Raw genomic sequence first — 21,388 nt, forward strand, 5'->3', positions numbered from 1 at the left:
ATCTTCAACTATATCCAGCCTAAAACTCATCCTATCTTTGAGATTTTTTAAATTTCATGACTATGTTTTTATTTCTGAGATTTATAATTGCTTACATTTTGTATCTATATGTTCATTTCATTCTCATCTGAATTTGAGCATCCTTATTTTCAAATCTTTGCAAGTGTAGTCCAAAAAATAACTTTCATCTAAATTTCATACTTAGGTTGTTGAGTTGGCTGTCCTTTTTGGCATTTGATTTCTTCATGAGTTTATGCGCTTTGGAATTTTGGTTTTCAGGCTCATGATGGCTGGGAGGTTTTGATTCTGCTTTGTGCTCTATTTCTCTTCTTTCTTGTCTGGTGGATTTAGTTTTACGGTTATATCCACAAGATTAGTCCAGAACATGACTTTTGAACACAAGGTCACTGTGAACTTGTGCTCTTCATTAATTTGAGGGTCTTGTAGATTCAGGCACAGGGTTGACTCAGTTCTTGGTTATGAGGGTATCTTTCCTCTGCTGCCTCCTTGGGCTTACAGTTCTGGCCACAGTTCCTGAGAGCTGGTTGGTTATCCTTTTTTTTTTTTTCAGCATCCTTTCACAAGTAAGGGGGCCTCACTCCAATCCCTGGTTTCAGCCAGAAACCAGGCTGGTTTTCGTGTGGCTCTGTCCTCTAGTCCATTGCAATATTTTAGCTCCTACTACCCCCACAGGTCTTTGGTTTTGGTCTTACCACCAGTTGGTTCTCCTTCTTGTCTCCTGAGATGTTTATCCTATTTTTAGCTTGTTTATGTATTTTGAAACTTTTTCTCTCATTTTTATATGTTTGGAACATAATGGCTATGTCAAAGCATGAACTTTACACTTTCTTCTTGTTAATGTTTAAGTCACTTGGAGATAGAGTTTCTACTTCTCACAATGGAAACACTAGCAGATGGAGTTTGGGGGTAAAAGAGCTGAGCTGCTGCTGCTGCTAAGTCGCTTCAGTCCTATCCGACTCTGTGTGACCCCATAGACGGCAGCCCACCAGGCTCCCCCGTCCCTGGGATTCTCCAGGCAAGAACACTGGAGTGGGTTGCCATTTTCTTCTCCAATGCATGAAAGTGAAAAATGAAAGTGAAGTTGCTTAGTCGTGTCCAACCCTTAGCAACCCCATGGGCTGCAGCCTACCAGGCTCCTCTGTCCATGGGAGTTTCCAGGCAAGAGTACTGGAGTGGGTTGCCATTTCCTTCTGAGCACTGATACTTAAATCCTGGGAGTCCAGGTAATGGGCATTTTGTCTGGGCTTAAGGGCCTGGGTAAGGCTTCCCAGGTGTTGCTAGTGGTAAAGAACCCACCTCTCAATGCAAGAGACATTAAGAGATTGGGGTTCAATCCCTGGGTGGGGAAGATCCCCTCCAGGAAGGCCTGGTAACCCACCCCAGTATTCTTGCTGGGAGAATCCCATAGACAGAGGAGCCTGGTGGACTACAGTCCATAGGGTCGAAAAGAGTACGTCATGACCGAAGTGACAGCACAAACACACCACAAGCGCCTGGGTAGGGATGTGGAAAACCCCATCAGGACTTCTAATTACAGACCAGCTTCAACAGCGACCCCATGTGGCAATAAGATGATTTGCAGGAGTAGAAGGTCCTGCCCAAAGTGCTTTCCTACTCCCCAGCTTGGAGCCAGGAGCCTAATTGACACCTCCTTTGTAAAATGCATGTGGTCACCACAGGCTTTTTAGACAACTCAGAGGACTAAAGAGAAAGATAATACTGGATATGGGCTCTCAGCTGGCTAATTAGAAAACTGAAAGAGCTATGACCCTTTCATTTCGGAATAATCCATACTGTTGACATGCAATACATACAAAATAATGGAGAAAGGAAAATAATAGAGATGTAGTGGAGCATTTAAATTCTTCTTCAGAAAAAGACTCATAAATTCCAATATTGACCCCCCAAAAAAGAAGTACAAAATTCTGAATAGATCAATAACCAAGAAGAAAAAATAAAATAGAAGTTACTGAAGAATTAGCTCCCTAAAAGACTCCTGGGTTTTATGCTTTTGTTGGCAAGACTTTTCCAATGTTAAGAGACAGCAGTGTCTATTGTTGTTATTATACAACAATCCCTATTGTTGCATAAATTATTTCAAAACACAGAATAAAGAAATAATGCACCTCAATTTATGTTGTAAACTCTAATTCTTAAGTCTGGAAAAGAAAATCATAGACCAGACCTTGCAAATTCAAGTGTTTATAAGCACCAGAAACTAATATAAATGGGTGAAGTTGACTGATGTGTGAAATGACAGGGAAAGTGGGAACTACAGGAACTGGAGGGTGTGCACGCCTTATTCAAGAATTCAAAATCAAATGCTTCAAAACACTGCTCTGGTCACATAAACAAGTCCCATGGGTCACCAGTTTGCAGCCTCTGGTATAGGTCAATCTCTATTATAAAATAGATGTTAAAATACTAGCAAGTTAAACTCAACCTATACTACAATTAAAAAAAAAATCTACTAGGACTGTTACATTTACTCTAAGGGATGCAAAAATCTTTTAATATGTGGAAGTCATTTTTAAAACAACCATCATCTCCCATTAGAAAAACACATACATTATTTCAATAGATGTTCGAACTTAATACCTGATAAGCGGAGGCCCAAGAACCCAGAGCTGGGTTGTGTGTGAGTTGGCCAAAGATGTCCCAAAGGTTGCATCTAGGGGTAAAACCAGGATCATGTGCAGCAGACAGACAGCCCAGCCAAGTGTCAATCCAAAGAACTGAACAAAGACGCAGAAATTAGATAAAGGCAAGAAGACAGGGCCCATGGAGACGCTTGGGAAGCATAGCCCAGACATATTACTGCAGGGACCTCCCTGTGGTCTGGTCCTGAGCCAAGTTTGAGCTCCAGCTGCTGAAGTTAAAAACATCCAGCATCCACGTATCATAATATTTCTCCTAAAGCTAAGATCTAAGGATAGTGCCAACATATGAGAAAAGACATATCATAGAAGCAGCCCACTTAAAACTAAAACTGCTTTCCCGCTCTGATTTTCTGAGGAGCCATTTTGTATTTTCAAGATTTTCTACAATAAAAGAAATAAAATGCACAGAGAAAGTTATAGGGGAATCTGATAGAAGAGGGGATGGTGGGAAGCAATGAACTTCGTATATTATATGGTCAAATCTAAATCAATCAAGGCATGTTATACCACAATAACCAATTTATCCTATTTTTTTATTTTCTAATATTTTTGGCTACATTGCACATCTTGTGGAATCTTACTTCCCTGGGCCCCTGCAGTGCAAGTGTGGAATATTAACTACTGGACTGCCAGGGAATTACCAGTAATCTATTAAAAAACAGTAAAATCTATACGGGTACTGATAGAGTGAAAAGGAATAAGTGCTAAGTCAGGACTCTACACCTCTACTTCATACCATAACACAAAAAATTTCAGATGGATTAAAGACTTAAATGTAAGATGTAAAATAAATATTGTAGGAGAAAATATGTGAGACCGTGTATCTTATCAAGAATCAGAGAGATCCACCCAACCTGAAGGGAAAATGAGAAGCTATAAAAGAAGAGGAACATAACTGATTCCAAGAAAAGTCTTCTATTTTTAGATCTTAAAAAATCAAAATACAGTGATAAATTGAAGAAAACTTTCCATTTCAAAAGGATGAAAAACTCTTAAATTGATAAGAAAAAAACAAACAGTGTAATAGCAATAGATAGACTCATGAAGATTATGAAGAAGCAATTCTGGGAAAAGAAAATCCAGTCAAGAAACCAGTTGAGACACTCCTCAGCAGAAAATCACAAATAAACAACTAAGGCACTCACTTCTCACCTATCAGATTAGCAAAAATTCAAGTGATAATAATTGCTGTTGGAAGGGATGCCTGAAAACTATACTTTCATGCAATGCTGTTGGAAAAGTGAATTGTCACAACTCTTTGGAAAAGCAATCTGGCAATAGCTACTAGCATTTAAAATTCCCTTTTCCCCAGTAATCCCATTCCTAGGAAACACTAAGACTTCCCTGGTGGTGACTCCAGATGGTGAAGCGTCTGCCTACAATGCGGAAGTCCCAGGTTTGATCCCTGGGTCGGGAAGATCCTCTAGAAACACTGCAACAGAAATGAAAACATTAGTGCATAGGGATTCGTGTAGAACCATGTAAGGGAATGGCTACCCACTCCAAGGAAAGGCTGTATCAACAGGTGGTTTTCTTGGGGCTTCCCTGGTGGCTCAGATGGTAAAGAATCTTCCCACAATTCAGGAGACTGGGGTTTAACCCCCGGGTCGGGAAGATCCCCTGGAGAAAGAAATGGCAACCCACTCCAATATTCTTGCCTGGAGAATTCCAAAGACAGAGGAGCCTGTCAGGCTACAGGCCATGAAAGAGTCTGACATGACTGAGGGACTTTCACTTTCGCTTTTCATATTTATTATAGACTTGTGGTAGTCACAAAAACTGGAAATCAAGTGAATGTTCAAAAAAGGAGTGGCATATTATGTAATCATTAAAAAAATGGACCTGTCCCATCCATCCTGGGGAAATTTCTACCATGTGTTACGATCAAGGGAGAAAAGCAAGATACAAAGTGTATGTAATATGATTCAACTTTTAAAATATAATGACACATATCACCCCCAAATAAAAAACCCATGTGTGTGTGTACGTGTGTGTATGTGTGTGTGAACTGCTGCAAAACTGGAAGGAAGAAAGGAAAGAAAGAAGGTAGGAAGGAAACCAGACTGTTAACATAGTGGGGAAGGGGAAAGAAATACTTAAAAGTAAGTTTCTATATTTAAAAACCCTATGTGCAATGTGATGCCATTCATGGAAAATTCTACACACGTAAAGAGATGTGAAAGGATCTTCACCAAAATATTAATGACGATTGTCTCAGGGAGTGGGATTGCAGGTGACTTTTATTTTTTTCCTTATTTTTTTCTATGTTTTAAATGATATATAATGAGTACGTATCATTTGCACATCAGTGGAAAATAGGCCTTCCCTGGTGGTCTAATGGGTAAGAATGCACTTGCCACTGCAGAGGATGAGGGTTCAGTTCCTGGTCTGGGAAGATCCCGCATGCCATGGGGCAAGTATGCCTGTGAGCCACAGCTACTGAGCCCAAGCACCCTAGAGTTCATGCTCAGCAACAAAGAATATCCCCCACTCACCACAAGTAGAGAAAGCCCGAGCACAGCCACGAAGACCCAGCACAGCCCAAAATAAAGAAATACATTTAAAAATCAGCGGAAAATAAAGTTATTTTAATTGTTGGGTGCAGGGGGACTATGGACAGGTAGACAGTCCCTGGGAGACCTGATTGAATGAACACACAGATCTATATTTAATTAACCTATCAATTGCTGGTATGCCAACTGATGTTTTCCAAAATCTTGAAGGGTAGTTTCTCTTAAGTAGTCTGTCATCTGAAACATTGTTTACAATTCTCCCACTTAACTAATGGTGAGGAGTGCAACCATTACAAATACCAAAAGGGCAGGAGATAATTAAAGGAGGTTTTACTTAAGTGCCATCAAATAACTACATCTCCTGTATTCAGAATTTCCTCACCAAGCTTATCTCCTGACAACTCCCAAACCCTTTTATCATTGCCTTCAAGCTTTTTTTTTTTTTTAATCATCTCTTTTTCCAGACCTCTGTGTAGTGATTCTTAAAATCTTCATTATAAATCGTCAACCTTCGCTTTGCTCTTTTGATCGTTTCTTTCTCAGGGAGCTTGGCTTCACCACCTGGCATGGACCTGGTTATGCTGGGCATGCCCTGCTTCTTATCCCCTTCCCTCTCTCAGTGGACCTGACACGTTTAGGGGAGTGCTGCAGGGGTTCAGGCCTTTTCTATGCCCTGCTTGAACATGCCAGGCTTTCCAAAAATGTTAGGATCAGCTGATGAAACAGGAAGTTGGGCTTCATTTGCTCTTTCTTTCACAATATTCATTGAGCATTGCTGAGTGTCCATCGCCGAGCTAAGGATTCAAATAAGAGGCCATGATTCCAGAGAAATTACAACCATGTATGTGGGCAGTGTTGGACTGTCCTGTGCCGGGGAAGCACTTGGGAGGATGCCACGGATGGGAAGGGAAGTGAAGTTGGGGAGCGGCTGCTAAGGCCGAGACGGGGGAACAGCACGTGCAAAGGTCTAGCGCTTCTTCAGGCGTGCTCCCAGACTAGCAGCTCAGCATCATCTGGGAACTTGTTGAAAATTCTGAAACTCTGGGAGCGGGTCCAGCGATCTATTTTATCAAATCCTGCGGATGATTCTGACACACCCTAGAATTCAATAACCACGACTCAAGTAGAAGTCTGAGGATGCTGAGGATGAGAGGGAGAGGAGAGAGGACACAAGGCTTCGTGAAGGGCCTCAGATGCCAGTCAAAGGAGTTAGACTTTGCCCCGTAGGTGCGGCTTCCAAGGCTTTTAAGCAAGGGCTGTGGGACTCACACAATCGCTTCCAACTTAGGCGTTTCTGGGCGCTCTAGCATTCTCTGCGTGCAAGAGGGCCGAGAGGGAGTTGGTCTCGGCGAAGCTGAGTTTCTCCACCCCACCTTCACCCCACACCCCACATCAGGCGGCGAGTCAGAGACAGGTGAGGCCACAGACCTCTCTGCACTCTGGTTCCATGGGCTTGCAGTTCGGAAGGAGGTGAGAACGCGCAAAGAGCTGGGGCACTGACCAAGACAAGCAAGGAACCACTGCGCGAGAGGCCGGCGGCCGGTGGGACAGCTACGTCGGCGGGCCCAGGCTCCGCCCCTGGCCCGCGGGGCGCGGCGTTTGGGGCCTTCGGGCCACGCCCCCGGCCCCGCCCCAGCGCGCGCCAGGCCCGCCTCCCTCGGGAGAAGCCGGTTCTGCCCGCGCCCGTGCACGCGCCCGCGGCCGGGTTGCAGGGCTGGGCGCGCGCCCTGCGTCCGGGGCAGGAAGATGGTGGCGAGCGCGCGGGTGCAGAAGCTGGTGCGGCGCTACAAGCTGGCGATCGCCACGGCGCTGGCCATCCTGCTGCTGCAGGGCCTAGTGGTGTGGAGCTTCAGCGTTCTGGAGGACGACGAGCCGGGCGAGGTGCTCCGACGGCCGGGCGGGCAGGCGGGCAGGCCGGGCGCGGGGACGCGCGGGGTCCTGGCGGGGAAACGGATGGCCCCCGCCGGGGAAGTGGGGCACGGGCCGCTTGCGTGTTGCGCACGGGCGGCCGCCTGGCTCGGGGCCTCGGACCCCTGGCGCCCGTTTCCCAGGCGGACCGGGGGCCTGCGCGCGGGGACGGTGCATGACCCGGAGGACGGGCCGCGGGCTGGCAGGGGCCCCGGCCGCGAGGAGCGGGTCTTGGTGGGGTGGTCTCCAGCTCCGCGAGCAGTGAAGGTCAGGCGCGGGTGGCGGAGAACCCGGCCAAGAGGCGCGGCTGGGCCCGAGCCGGCTAGGAGGCGGGGAGCCCCAGGCCAAACTTTCTGAAGTTGGGAGGGGGTGGGGGTGTGCGCGCCGTGGGCGGAGGAATGGGGCCTAGGGACCCCGGGCAATCGCGCCGACCCGCCCCTCAGCGGGGCACTGGCCAGTTAAGAAGTGGAGCCTGGGGGTGGAACTCAGTCTGGCAACTGAGGAGAGGGAGGGAGACCCCGAGGGAGAGAAGTGGAGTGCCCCTGAGGCGTGGCTTTTTCAACCAGGGGTCTGAAGCACCTGCATGGGTCTTCTGGACAGGATGGCAGGGGAATTGAGCTGGTGAATTAGCCTCAGGACATTAGGGAATTGGGGACTCGCCCTCTCTGACCGTAAGAAAATGGGACAGCAGCAGCTGGTTTAGCAGAGCCGAGGCTGTGGAGCAGGGGCAAACCCTATCCTTCTTAGTGCCCCAGGTCCTCGTTCTGAGAGTCTCCTGGCTGATGTGGTTTTCCCTGGAGGATTAGACATGTCTCCCCCAGTGTGATCAGGAGGGTCCAGTGGGGTCTGAGACCATCCTGGAAGGTTGAAGAGGATAAGTCAAACCCTGACCCTAAGCTGTGGACCAGAAGACAGGGCTTCCCTGCCCCCACCCCTGGGTTTTGGTGGACTCTGAGTCAGACTCTCTGCTCTGCTTGCCCCATCCTCTTGGGCCTCTCCTCCTGGCAGGGTGAAGGCCAAGGGAGCCCTGATATCCATTTTTCCTTCTTGCATCTGGGCAGTATGGAAGGCCTAGTGTGGAAATTGGAAGAATCACTGCTTTTGCCTTTTTTGGGGAGAACCAACAGACTGGGATGGTGAGGGGAGCTGGGACAGAGTCACATGAGATCATAACTCCAAAAGGAGCTGAGCTTAGGGGTTAGGGGAGGCTGACTCTGTGACATCTGAAGGGAGTGAGCTTGTTCTCTGTGGTCCAGTAAGTAGCAGGAAGACGAAGAGATGATTTTGGGGGCAGATGAGACATTCTAACATGGAATGGGCTGACAAGGAGTTAAGGAGCCTTCTGACCCTGGAATATATATGTGAGTAGGGGCTGGTGACCACTTTGGGGAGGGGCATGGCAAAGCATCCAGGGCTTCTCAGACCCTCTGCTACACGGCTGTGTGAATCTCTGGAAGGGCTGAGAGACTGTTCAGGCCTCAAGGTCTCTGCTGCCCTACCTCCAGCCTGGGGTGGGGAACTGGTGCAGTGCTTGGGATCCTACCTCCTCACCTCCTCCTCCAGCTTCCTAGCAGAACCAGATAGGGGAATCCCTGGACCAGAATGGAAAAAAGATCCTTGATAACCTAGAGGTTGTGCAGTCCAAGCAGCCATTAGTGCTTGGAGCCCTTCGGCAGCCACCTCAGGGCAGCCCGGCAGCATAATAAGTATTTAGGAAGATGGGCGCTGAGTTGGACCACCCCAACTCACCGTCCTATGTCCTATTCCAGCACTGCTCCTGGTGAATAGTGTGACCACTGTCTAATCACCTAACCTCTTTCGCGTGCATCCTCAATGGTATCTGCCCCCCACCCCAAGATGGGGGCAATAATATCACCTCTCTCATTGGTAATGCCTGTGAAGTATTTGCAGGAGTTGCTGGCACATGCTAAACCATCAGTAAATATCTTATTATTTCACTACTGCACAATGGTAATAGCGACTCATTCATTCATTCATTCAACAAATATTACGTCCTACTTCGTACTAGGCACTGTGCTAATACTGGGGATACAGAAATAAATAAAATAGATGATGAGGTCACGGCCCTGTGGGCAGACAGTCTGCAGGGAGAGACTGACAGTGAAAAGGAAACTCTGTAACAAGAGGGCTAATTTAGATAGGTGGTTGGGGAGGGCTTCTGCAGGAAGTGGCCTGTGAGCTGAAAGCCTGGGGAAGCAGTAGGCAGAGTTCAGGCAGAAGGCCCCGAAGAGAATGGGCGTAGCTGGCTCCTCTCAAGAAGTGGGAAGGAGGGTGTGGTGGGATCCCTGGAAGAAGTTAGTCCAGGGCACATCCTGCAGCCCGCAGTGAGGGGCTGGGGTTTTATTCTAAGTGCAGTGGGAGAGCGCTGAAACCAAAGGGGTCTAAGCAGGGATGAAATGAGACATGCACTTAAGATGCACACTCTGGCCTTGCGATAGGTTGGAGACCAGAGATGACCATTAACATCCAAAGAGCCATTTTATGGTTTTCAAAGCTTTCACAAACATTGTCTCACCGCTTCCTTTAAGCACAGTCTGAGAAGTCCAAAGGTGGTGGATCAGCATTGCTGTGTTCTATGTCTCTGGGACTCAGAGAAGGATTCCAAGGAGAAGCTACAGAGCCAGGAAAGGGCTTTGAATTCCTCCTCAGTGAGGAGAGGGGGCCTCGGAGGCCAGAATGCATCCAGGCGGATGTCAGAGGGCCAGTCCCCGTCCTCAGTACTTAGAGGGAACTCTGACTTAGGGGCACCTTTGGGCAACTCCTGTAGGGGTACGAGTATGGGGCCCTGCTGCTGCACATATAAACATCCTTGGGCTGAGGCAGCGGGAAGGGGCTGGCTGCCTACCAGGGACCCCCACACTTCCTCCCTGCTGCCTTCTGGTCCCCCAGCCCCCTCTGAGATTGTCCTTCTCAGGGTCAGCCAGCTCCTGCTGCAGTGCAGGACACCAACGTGCCCTCTCCTCCCACATCCTTCCCCCACCACAGCGAGCCTGGCCCTGTGCCCCAAGCCCTGCCCTCCTGACCAGCTTCCTCACTCACTGATACTGGCTTCCATCTTGAGAAGCCACAGCTCCTTTGCCATCTCCACCCACCTCAGCTTGAGAATGTCTTTCCCTGCCCCGTGTGTGTCCAGGTCCCACATCACCAGTTTACATACGCTCAGTTCAGTGGGACTGCAGCCACCTTTCCTAGGGGCTTCCCAGTGCAGGGTGCCCTCCCCAACATGGGTACAGAATGGAGCCTGTTGCCTCCTCCCCACTCTGCCCTCCCTCTTGCAGGTGTCTCTTCTCAGATGGAGACAGACATCCCCAGTTCTCACTGGGCACCTCCCAAGAGATCAGAGGGCTGGCTGGATGCTGGGCACAGAAGGCTGGGGTCCCAGGGTATAGCGCTGGGGCTCTGGCCCTAAGGCATCTGCCATGCTCTGACAGAGGAGGAGAGGGTGGTCCTAGGGAAGGAGGGGACAGGGAAAACTCGACCCAGTGGTCCAAAGTATCTGAAGGCCTTGGCTTCTCTCCTGACTTCACATTTGACTGTTTCCCTTTCATTAATTTTAGTGAGGATGACAGCATTTACTGAATGCTGAGCCTGTGCCAAGAGCTTTTCATTCATTCATTCAACAAATATTTACTGAGGGAATTCCTTGGTGGTCCAGTGGTTAGGACTCTGCACTTTCACTGCCAAGGGCATGGGTTCAATCCCTGGTCTGGGAACTAGGATCCTGCAAGCTGTGTGGCATGGCCAAAAATTTATCTATCTATCTATATATATACATATATATATAGAGAGAGAGAGTCTCCCATTGCCAGACATTCTTCTGGGCTCTAGGAATACATCAGTGAACAAAACAACAAAAAGCTCTATTTTCGTGGACATGGCACTCTTGTAAGGCGAGAGACGTAGAATAGCACCATATAAATACATTTATACAGGGACTTCTCTGGTGGTCCAGTGGCTAAGACTTCCAATGCAGGGGGCCCGGGGTTTGATCCCTGGTCAGGGAACTAGATCCTACGTGCTGCAACTAAGAATTTCGTGCCGCAACTAAAGATCCCGCATGCCACAACTAAGACCCTGTGCAGCTAAATAAATAAAATATTTTTTAAAAATACACTTATACATATTACATTATACATTATATATATTATACATTGAAGGGTGGACTGGCCCTTAACTGAACCAGTTAACTGGTCATTAACTGAAGAAGGAGCCGACTGAGGGAAGATCAGGAGCTCACTTTTGGATTTGTGGCTTGAGAGGTCTATCAGACTCCCAAGAGAGGCATCAAGGAGGCTGGCAGTTAGACAACTGAAAGTTCAAGGGAGCCCCTCTAGGCCACAGAGAGAAATTTGGGACTGAGTGAGGTCACCTGGAAAGCCCAGACAAGGAAAGTCCCCAAAGTGGTCTTGGGAGATAAGGCAGGGTCAGCCAAGAAGACAGATGAGGAGTGGCCACAGAGGCTACACCAGGGGAACACCAGGAGGGCATCCTGAGGAGGCTGCTTCAGAGGCTGTGGCCCAGTGAGTGCTGCTGCTGGAAGGCTAGGCCGGAAGAGGACTCACACAGAGAGTGGTGAGAGAGAGGGGACAGCTCTTTCTAGTTGCAGTATCTCAGGCTCTATCTCTTGGACACTCTTCCCTTCTGTATTTGATGGTTGAGGGAACCTGCTCAGAGAGGGTATGTAACTGTGGGGGAGTGACAGAGCTGAGGGGGAAGCCCTAGTGACTCCAGAGTAGTCACACGGAGCCTCTCACTCCTCCATCCAGTCTGTGCCTCATCCAGCAGACACCAGCCAGACACCCTACATGCCAGCCACTCCGCTGGGCACCGGGGAGATGGAGCTGACACGACAGCCTCTTCCCAAGGAGTTGGTCAGCTAGAAGAACGCCCCACCCTGAGGCAAATGGGACGGGCTCACACATGGAGACTCCGCTAGATCTTGAAGGATGGATGGAATTTGGTCAGGCAGGGAAGAGGGGGATCACAAAAGAAGGACAGGGAAAGCTGGAATGAGTGTGGCTATACATACTTTCAAGTGTGGCTGGATCATTAGGGAGGTTCCTAGGTTTGAGAAGAGGCTGCAGAAGCCGGGAAGCAGGCGTGGAGGCTTTCCCTTATCTCGGTTTCCCTTCGCAAGCCGCCCTGCCACAAGGAGCGATGAGTCGCCAGCCTGCACGTGCAGGCGCCTTCGCGCCCTGCCTCAGCCTTCCAGCCATGGCCAGACACCTCCTCAGCCACTCCCAGCAGTAGTACCAGGGCTCCCATCTCTAGGCTGTCTTTGTCCTGGAGCTTCCCACTAGCTGGTCAAGGCCCTCTCCAAGCCAAGCTGTTGTCTGAAGCTCTTTCATCCCCCTCTGCCCAGATGTCAGGCCAGCTTGGCCATCTGAAGGCTTTCCCTGCAGCTGCCTGCTCCTGCTACCCCGTCATCCAGAGTGTGACCCCCAAGGGAGTCTCCTGCACTCTGTTAGTCTCTGCTTCCCAGAGAACCCAACCAGCAATGGGGTCTCAGATATCACCTCTGCTCTCTCCACCAGGCAAGACCCCTTTGCTCTGTTGCAGCTGCAGCACTCCCATGTGGAAATACTGTAGATGGCAGAATGCTTTTTCCTTCTGAAGAGCATCATTTTGTCCCAGTGAAGCCTGGGTGGGAGTGCTGGATGGACACTGTTGTCTGTAGGGTCTCTGCATGTCTCTCTTATTCATCTTCCTATTTGTGGAAAAAGAAAGTGGTATCTGAATCCAAAGGAGGCTCAGTGCCCTGTGATCTGTGTGATGGAGGGGATGTGGATGTGATGGTGCCTTGGGGGAGGGCGACATTTCCTCCGCCGGCTGGTCAGGGAAACCTCCCAGCAGAAGTGCAGAGTACTCAGGCAAACAGTACTTTTCTAGATAAAGGGTGGCGGGGGCTTCTAGGCCTGAGCCAGCCAGAAGCTGAAGGAGCAGGAGCAGGAGGAGACTGACTGTCCTGGTGACTTGTGTTTGCCTATCTTTTACAGAAAGGAAGGCAGAAGAAGCCACGGCCACTCGACCCCAGCGAAGGCTCCAAGGACACAGACAGTTCAGCTGGGCGGCGGGGCAGCGCAGGCAGAAGGCATGGGCGCTGGCGGGGCCGCGCTGAGAGCCCCGGTGTGCCCGTGGCCAAGGTGGTACGGGCAGTAACTAGCCGGCACAGAACCGGCCGGCGGACCCCCCCCACCCCACCCCCAGAGGCCCCAGGCCGCCAGAACCTGAGCGGGGCAGCGGCTGAGGAAGCGCTGGTTGGGGCGGCTGGCTTCCCACATGGAGACACGGGGAGTGTGGAGGGCGCCCCCCAGCCCACAGACAACAGCTTCACACCCAAATGCGAGATCGTTGGCAAGGACGCTCTGTCTGCACTGGCCCGGGCCAGCTCCAAGCAGTGCCAGCAGGAGATCGCCAACGTGGTGTGCCTGCACCAGGCCGGGAGCCTCATGCCCAAGGCTGTGCCCCGGCACTGCCAGCGGGCTGGTAAGAGACAAGCACAGGCAGAGAAGTGGGGGCCCAGGAGGGTATTCGGCAGGGATCCCCGCCCCCATTTCTCAGGGATGAAAGCCTGGAAGGGCACGCCTCGCTGCCCAAGTTGGGGATGAGTGCACTAAGTGGCTGAGGTGGACCCGGGGCCCGGAGCATCGGGCTCTACGTCCGGGGTTCCTCCTTTGGACAGCAGGCGGCTCCCTCTTCCCATCTTGTCTCCACCCTGTGACCTGGGGCGGGACCTTACTGATGCCTCTGTTTTCTACTCTCAGGAAAGATGAGCCCTGGCATCCCGTGGGACGAGGTCCGGGCCCAGCAGCCCGCAGATGGCCCCCCAGTACGAATCGCCTACATGCTGGTGGTTCATGGTCGTGCCATCCGCCAGCTGAAGCGTCTCCTCAAGGCTGTGTACCACAAGCAGCACTTCTTCTATGTCCATGTGGACGAGGTACCTGCTATGGCCAGGGAGACAGGGCATCTGAGTGGGGAGGGCAGAGACCAGATCGTCATGGACAGACAGTGTCTCTGACTTGCTCAGTGGCCCAGAGATAGGAGAGCAGGGAATGGGGGAGCAGCCAGCACCAGGTGACACGGCTGCTCCGGAGCTGGAGCCCCAGCCCATGCTCTGTCCGTTTCATGTCACTTGTCCTCCGCCCTGGGTGGGGCCAGGTGGGGAGGTTGTAATGCTGGGGGTTCATCTTCCACCGCTGAGTTCCCACCACCGCCACCCCACCTCCCACAGCGCTCCAACTACCTGCACCGAGAGGTAGTGGAGCTGGCCCGGCAGTATGACAACGTGCGGGTAACGCCCTGGCGCATGGTCACCATCTGGGGCGGGGCCAGCCTGCTGAGGATGTATCTGCGGAGCATGCAGGACCTGCTGGAGGTGCCCGGCTGGGCCTGGGACTTCTTCATCAACCTCAGTGCCACTGACTACCCGACAAGGTGTGGGGTGGTGCTCTGAGCCCTGCAGATGGGAGGTGGGCCTCCTCTAGGACTCAGGGTTCCAGGGTCCCGATGGACTTCTTCCCTCCCCAAAGCCTCATTCTGGGATCTGCACACCTCAAACATGATTCCTTGGCCCCAACAATGTTTTAGAGGAGTTGTTGTTGAAAGATGATATGAGGGTTGCAAAGGACAACAGATGGGGAGGAGAAGCAGCCAGAAGTCTGAACCAGGATCTTGGGTCAGACAGGAAGGGGGGAAGAAGGATGAGGTGGTCTTTCTCAGGGACCTCAGATACTCACCACCCCAGAGCATCAGCTTGGAGTAGGTCAGTTGGCCAGAATGGCTCTCAGTAAGAAAAGAAGGGGCCAAAGAGTGAAGGAAAAGAGTGCTGGAGAGGCCTGTCTGCTCTGGGCTGGTGGCTGAGCCACGCTCACACACGCTACCCGCACGCCATTTTCTCTCCAGGACCAATGAGGAGCTCGTAGCTTTCCTGTCCAAGAACCGGGACAAGAATTTCCTCAAGTCTCATGGCCGGGACAACTCCAGGTAAGGGGATGGTGGAGGATGCCCTGGTCCTGGGTTCTCACCACAAGCCCTACACACAGGGGGCTTGGTGGCCTCAGCCCTGGGTTGCAAAACCTCCAAACCAATCACAGATTGAGGAGTGCAGTGCTGACTCCTGGAAAGATGAGAGCCTGGATTCCACCCTGCAAGATCCTCAGCCACAGGCCCGTGTGCCTCCCACAGGTTCATCAAGAAACAGGGCCTGGACCGGCTCTTCCACGAGTGTGATTCGCACATGTGGCGTCTGGGCGAGCGGCAGATCCCAGCAGGCATTGTGGTGGATGGCGGCTCAGACTGGTTCGTGCTAACTCGCAGCTTTGTGGAGTATGTGGTGTACACAGACGACCCGCTTGTGGCCCAGCTGCGTCAGTTCTACACATACACGCTGCTCCCGGCCGAGGTGGGTGACCGGGCCCGCACCCAGGTTGGGGGCGAGTGGCGGGCTCGACGGCTCACCCTCTACCCCGGCCTGCCACCCCCAGTCCTTCTGGGCTGGATGGCTCACCCTCCACCCTGGCCCGCCCCCCCGCAGTCCTTCTGGGCTCAGCGGCTCACCCTCCACTCCGCCTGCCCCCCGCAGTCCTTCTGGGCCCGGCGGCTCACCCTCCACCCTGGCCTCTACGGCTACCCCTCCACCCTGGCCTGCCCCCCGAAGTCCTTCTGGGCTCGGCGGCTCACCCTCCACCCCGCCCTGACCCCCCAGTCCTTCTGGGCTCGGCGGCTCACCCTACACCCTGGCCTACCCCCCCCAGTCCTTCTGGGCTTGGCGGCTCACCCTCCATACCTCCCTGCCCCCCGCAGTCCTTCTGGGCTCAGCGGCTCCCCCTCCACCCCGGCCTGCCACCCCCGAGTCCTTCTGGGCTTGGCGGCTCACCCTCCACACCGCCCTAAGCCCTGCAGTCCTTCTGGGCTCGGCGGCTCCCCCTCCACTCCGGCCTCGACGGCTCCCCCCTCCACCCCGGCCCACCCCCCGCAGTCCTTCTAGGCTGGAGGGCTCACCCTCCACCCCGCCCTGCCCCCCGCAGTCCTTCTTTCACACGGTGCTGGAGAACAGCCCAGCCTGCGAGAGCCTCGTGGACAACAACCTGCGGGTCACCAACTGGAACCGCAAGCTGGGCTGCAAGTGCCAGTACAAGCACATCGTGGACTGGTGCGGCTGCTCACCCAACGACTTCAAGCCGCAGGACTTCCTACGGCTGCAGGTGCTTCCCCATGACCCCCAACCTCTGGCCCTTGGTAGAGCCTCACCCCAGCTTTTCGCTGGCTGCTTTCTGGGGTCAGAAACAATCCTGGGTGGTCCAACCAGAGGATCTGGGGGACCCTCACCGGGAGCAGCCCCCGGGGGCAGGGGCTAAACTGGCGGCAGGAAAAACCCTCGGCAGCTGATCTCTAGGCACTGCTGGGAAAAGGCGCCTCCCCTGCTGTGCTCTCTGGGACCTCCAGACCCCTTCACCCTCCTTGCCTCTCCCACTCCAGCAAGTCTCCAGACCCACCTTCTTCGCCCGCAAGTTTGAATCTACTGTGAACCAGGAGGTACTGGAAATCCTGGACTTCCACCTATATGGCAGCTACCCCCCCGGCACCCCAGCCCTCAAGGCCTACTGGGAGAACACCTATGACGTGGCTGATGGCCCCAGTGGGCTCAGCGATGTCATGCTCACTGCTTACACCGCTTTTGCCCGCCTCAGCCTGCGCCACATCACCACTGCTGCGTCCCCCCTGGCCAACCCACTCTGCAGGTGAGACCTCCTTTTGACATTGTGCAGACTCTCAGGATGTAATGCCCTATAAGGAGGACAATCAGAAAGAGACAGAGCCTCTCCCAGGGAGCCCCCAGCTGAGGCAGGGAAAAAATGCAAATCGAAGATGGCAAAAGCCAGGCACATAGGATCTGCGGGTGTGAGATCTGGGCAAAGAAAGCACCTGGGGATGGGACTCCCCCAGAGCCCCCTTCCTGGGACTCCAGGCCAAGTCGGGTGTGCTGATGGCATCTCCCTTTCTCCCTGCTGGAACCTTCTTAGGTTTGAGCCCAGGGGCTTGCCGTCCAGCGTGCACCTGTATTTCTATGACGACCATTTCCAGGGCTACTTGGTGACGCAGGCAGTGCAGTCCTCAGCCCAGGGGCCGGCAGAGACGCTTGAGATGTGGCTGATGCCCCAGGGGTCGCTGAAGCTGTTGGGGCACAGTGACCAGGCCAGCCGGCTCCAGAGTTTGGAGGTGGGACAGGTCCTCCCCTTGCTTTCTCCTGATCCCCAGCAAGACTCAGGGTAGTGGGGAGAGAGGGACAGACACTACGGGAGGGCTGAGGATTGGGTTGCCTTTCAGGACTGGATTCCTGGGTCTTCTTTCCCAGTGATGGCAGCCTTGGGATGCACAGAGGACATGCAGTCAGCGGGGAGGGGACCGTGGTTCCACTACAACGCAAGCCTGTATTCTACACTCAGGGATTTTCTTCTGTAAGGAGCTGGACATTCCAGTCGGGCCAGAAGATTAGGCTTTTGAGTGTCTCCTTGGTCTCTTTCTTGGAGGCCTTTGCTCCATGTGGGGATGGTCTCTGGGCAGGACTTCGAATTTCATTTCTGCCTTACTGCCCCCAACACTTCAGAGCAGGTCAGAACAGGAGCCTAGAATGAATCTCAGAGCTTATAGAGATGTTAAAAATCCCAGTCGGAGCCCATCATTTTGTAGAGGGGGAGACTGAGGACCAGAAAGAGACAGTGATGTCCCACAGGAGTTAGAGGGGGCAGCAGGTAGAGAGGAGGACTTTCCTTCGCCTCCTGCCCAGCTGCCTCCTTCCCTCCAGGTTGGCACCGAGTGGGACCCCAAAGAGCGTCTCTTCCGGAACTTTGGGGGGTTGCTGGGGCCGCTGGACGAGCCTGTGGCCATGCAGCGCTGGGCCCGGGGCCCCAACCTCACAGTCACCGTGGTGTGGATCGACCCCACCTATGTGGTGGCCACATCTTACGACATCGTGGTAGACGCGGAAACGGAGGTCACGCAGTACAAACCCCCACTGAGCCGGCCCCTGCGGCCAGGGGCCTGGACTGTTCGACTGCTTCAGTTCTGGGAACCCCTGGGTGAGACCCGCTTCCTCGTGCTGCCCTTGACCTTCAACCGCAAACTACCTCTCAGGAAAGGTAAGTTTTCCCAAATGATACCCAGGAGTCAGGCAGGATAGGATTTACAGACAGGTGATCCCAAGAAGCTAACCATCAGAGTAGGGGAAGGTGGCAGATTGTGGCTTTGACCATCCCAGAGCCCTGCACTCCGGTATCACGCTTCCCAGGCAGGCAGACCCGGCTTTAGAACCCAGCTCTGACACTTTAATTGGGCTTTTATTCTTGGCAAATTACTTGGCCTTCCTGAACCTGTCTTATTACATGTAAAGTAAGAGAAATACAATTCTTAGAGACCTCCTGGGTGCGTGGAACATAGATCCACTCAGATTGCTCCAGGGGAAAGGGGGAAATTATTGGAAAAATGTGGGGCTCTCCCCCACAGAACTCAGGAAATGACTCAGGTCCCACTGGGACTCAGATGTGCTTTCTCTCTCTCTGGGGCCACCCTGTCCCTCATCCTGTGCTCTCTGTCTGTGTCAGCCTCAGGCTTCTCAATACGTGGCCTCTCAGTGCAATGGAGACTGACCAGGGCCCCTCAGTCCACAAGTTCCACATTCTTAGGACAGCAGATCTGATGTTGGTCATCTTCCCAGTCCACTGGTAGCCAGGTGGAGAAGGTCACATAGCTGAGGCTAGGAAACAGACTCTAAACTAGGCGTAGGCTGTAGGTTCCTGCAGGGGGCCCAATACATGTGACTGCCTTCTGGAGGCCATCGGGTGAATGTCTGGGTAAAAGTGGCTGGTATACAGTAGGTGTTCAGTAAGCAGGTAGATGTTTTCTTCCTCCAGCCATGTCCCATCACTGAGAAGGTGGGTCAGAGCAGAGGTAACCAGGAAGAGGACGGGGTCCAGGGTGGGGCAGTGGCTGTGGCAGATCAGAACAGGCACCCCTGCTCTCCTAGGACTCACAGTCTGATGGAGGAGACAAAGGGTGGGGTGGTGGAGGCAAGCTTGATAGCAAGTGCTACTGGAGCTGAGTCTTGGAGGAGCTGATTTTTATAGACAGTAAAGGATATCCTAAACTGAGGGAACAAAGTTAGCAGGTGTCTGGTGCATGAGAAGAACAGAGGGTGGAGGGGAGCCGGATGCCAAAGGAGGTGGGAAGGAAGGCCGGCAGAGTAAGCAGGGCCCGCAGCCTGAAGGCCTGAGTACCAGGCTTCTGAGGGCTCTGGAGACCACCGGAGGGGGCTGGAAAGGGCCATAGGTGACACACACCAGACCATTATCAGAAAGTAACCCTACTTCCTAAAGTACCTGGAGCCCACTGTTTTATTTAATTCTCAAGTTAGGAATTAAGGGATTACTGTCTTGATTTTATAAAACTAAGTTTTACAAGCACGGAAAGTTCTGTGGATTAGCCTAAAGTCACTCAGCAAGATGCGACTCAGTGGTAGAGTTGGGACAGGACTAGGGTGCCCAGACCTGATTCCCAGGGTCTGGCCTTCATGAGATCATTTGGGTGGGGCATGCTTACTCCTGCTCTGCACCCCCAGATGATGCCAGCTGGCTGCACGCTGGACCACCCCACAACGAGTATATGGAACAGAGTTTCCAGGGCTTGAGTGGCATCCTGAACCTGCCTCAGCCAGAGCCCGCGGAGGAGGCTGCCCGACTACATGCAGAGCTCACGGGCCCGGCGCTGGAGGCCTGGACAGATGGAGAACTAAGCAGCTTCTGGTCTGTGGCCGGAGTGTGTGCCGTGGGCCCCTCCGCCTGTCCCTCCCTGGAGCTCTGCAGACTGACCAGCTGGAGCTCTCTGTCCCCGGACCCCAAATCTGAGCTGGGGCCTGTCAAAGCGGATGGGCGACTCAGGTAGCAGGGTCCCCGCCAATGCCTACGGAAGACCTGGGAAATTGCACCTTACAGATGACGGAGGGCTGTCTCCCTCACAGGCAAGAACCAGGGGCCCAGGCTGTACACCCGTCAGCCATCCAGAACCCACAGACGGCAGGGAAGGTGGGCATAGTATTTACCACTGAAATGGCTCTGCTGGGGACCAGATGTTAGCAGGAACATGGGGAGAAGGGCTCCAGCCTCCTCACATTCTCCTCTAATTTTTTTTTTTTTTTTTTTAAGAAAAATGGGTGGTGGGGGATGAACTGGAAACAAAGATGTGCAATAGGGCCCAGAGCAGCCCCAGGAAGTGGGCCAAGGCTCTGGGGAGCAGAGGCCAGACAAGCCCATCTGCTGCTGCTCTGGAGGAGGCTGGGCCTGCCTCACTCTCTAGGGCCTCACCCCCCAGCTTTGGCCTGTGGTGCTCACAGCTGAGGCTCTGCGGGGCTGCAAGTGCTGTGGCAGGCTCTGAGAGCTAGAGAACAGGTGATCAGGGAAGCACTGCAGAGCTGGACTGTAATGGGTCAGCCTCTCTTGTAGCCAGGGGACCATAGAAGAGGGGGTGGGGCTGGCCCTAGGGCTTTCCAGCATACCCTGCCCCTTGATGGGAAAGACAGGGCACCAGGGCCTGCGGAGACCACTGCAGTCTCCCAGGTACCCAGAACTGCAAGCAGGGCCTGGGCTTCTGCCCTGGAGTGGTGAGCCCTCAGGAGCGACATGGGAAGAAGACTCCTCCAGGGCTCTCAGAAGAACCTGGAGCAGCATTGTGCCTGAAGCGCAGTGTGAAGCCTGAAATATGCAACAGAAGAAATATATCTCTATCTCTCTCAGCAGAGCCTCTTGTGTTTTTCCTCCTGGGTGTCAGAGAGCCAGCACTGTTGGGCCATCTTCTAAAAGTTTTGGCTGGCACTTTGGCAGAAGGTGGAGGGTCTAGTTGCCCCAGAGTGAGAACAGTTTAAAGTCCCATCCAAGAGCCAGAAGGGACACAAGAACCCATAATCCAGATCCCTCCTTTATGAGGGGTAAACAGGCCCAGAGAGGCTCAGAGACTTCCTCATTGCCACCCAGTGGGCCACCAGGTGAGCCAGTTCAGTTCTTCAGGGTCCTGACCCAGCACTTCCTCCCTTGCTGCCAGGCCGAGGCAGAGGCTGACTCGTCACCAGGGCCCATCCCAGAAGCCTTTGCTCTGTTTCCTGCCCAGCTCAGAGTTTTGTATGGGGCAACCTCAAGAACAGAGGCAGCCAGTTCCAGCCAGGACCCGGTGGCTACCACTGCCCCCTTTAGAAGCAGGCGCAGCAGTGGCATGGAT

The 21,388-nt window shown here is 53.0% G+C and overlaps 1 protein-coding gene across 4 annotated transcripts; it reads left to right on the forward strand.

Annotated features, from left to right (window-relative positions):
* Positions 1-6,925: 6,925 nt before the first annotated feature.
* On the forward strand, positions 6,926-20,909 carry XYLT2 (xylosyltransferase 2). 4 transcript variants are annotated; one of them, XR_015147696.1, is made up of 11 exons: positions 6,926-7,075; positions 13,120-13,609; positions 13,888-14,063; positions 14,358-14,560; positions 15,029-15,109; positions 15,311-15,527; positions 16,153-16,329; positions 16,604-16,866; positions 17,210-17,344; positions 17,931-18,264; positions 19,740-20,909. XR_015147696.1 is itself a non-coding variant. In XM_086358120.1 (11 exons), the coding sequence occupies exons 1-11, from the start codon at positions 6,941-6,943 to the stop codon at positions 20,060-20,062; spliced, it is 2,595 nt and encodes an 864-aa protein (XP_086214246.1). In that variant the 5' UTR covers positions 6,926-6,940; the 3' UTR covers positions 20,063-20,909. The 4 variants fall into 4 exon arrangements, 2 of the variants coding, with proteins under 2 accessions (XP_086214246.1, XP_086214247.1); XM_086358120.1 differs by having other exon boundaries at positions 17,149-17,344; XR_015147695.1 differs by lacking the exon at positions 17,210-17,344.
* The last annotated feature ends 479 nt before the right edge of the window (positions 20,910-21,388 follow it).

This window comes from Bos grunniens, chromosome 19 (genome assembly GCF_055505025.1).
Source record: "Bos grunniens cultivar Pamir isolate PY7600 chromosome 19, Bosgru_T2T1.0, whole genome shotgun sequence".
In the NCBI taxonomy this organism is placed as follows: Eukaryota; Metazoa; Chordata; class Mammalia; order Artiodactyla; family Bovidae; genus Bos; species Bos grunniens.

What these genes read in the sequence shown, in the direction of transcription:
- XYLT2 (XM_086358120.1), top strand. Translation starts at nt 6,941, where the DNA reads ATGGTGGCGAGCGCGCGGGTGCAGAAGCTGGTGCGGCGCTACAAGCTG. An exon ending in GCCACTGACTACCCGACAAG is followed by an intron (nt 14,561 to 15,028) that starts GTGTGGGGTGGT and finishes TTTTCTCTCCAG; the next exon opens with GACCAATGAGGAGCTCGTAG. An exon ending in CAAACTACCTCTCAGGAAAG is followed by an intron (nt 18,265 to 19,739) that starts GTAAGTTTTCCC and finishes CTGCACCCCCAG; the next exon opens with ATGATGCCAGCTGGCTGCAC.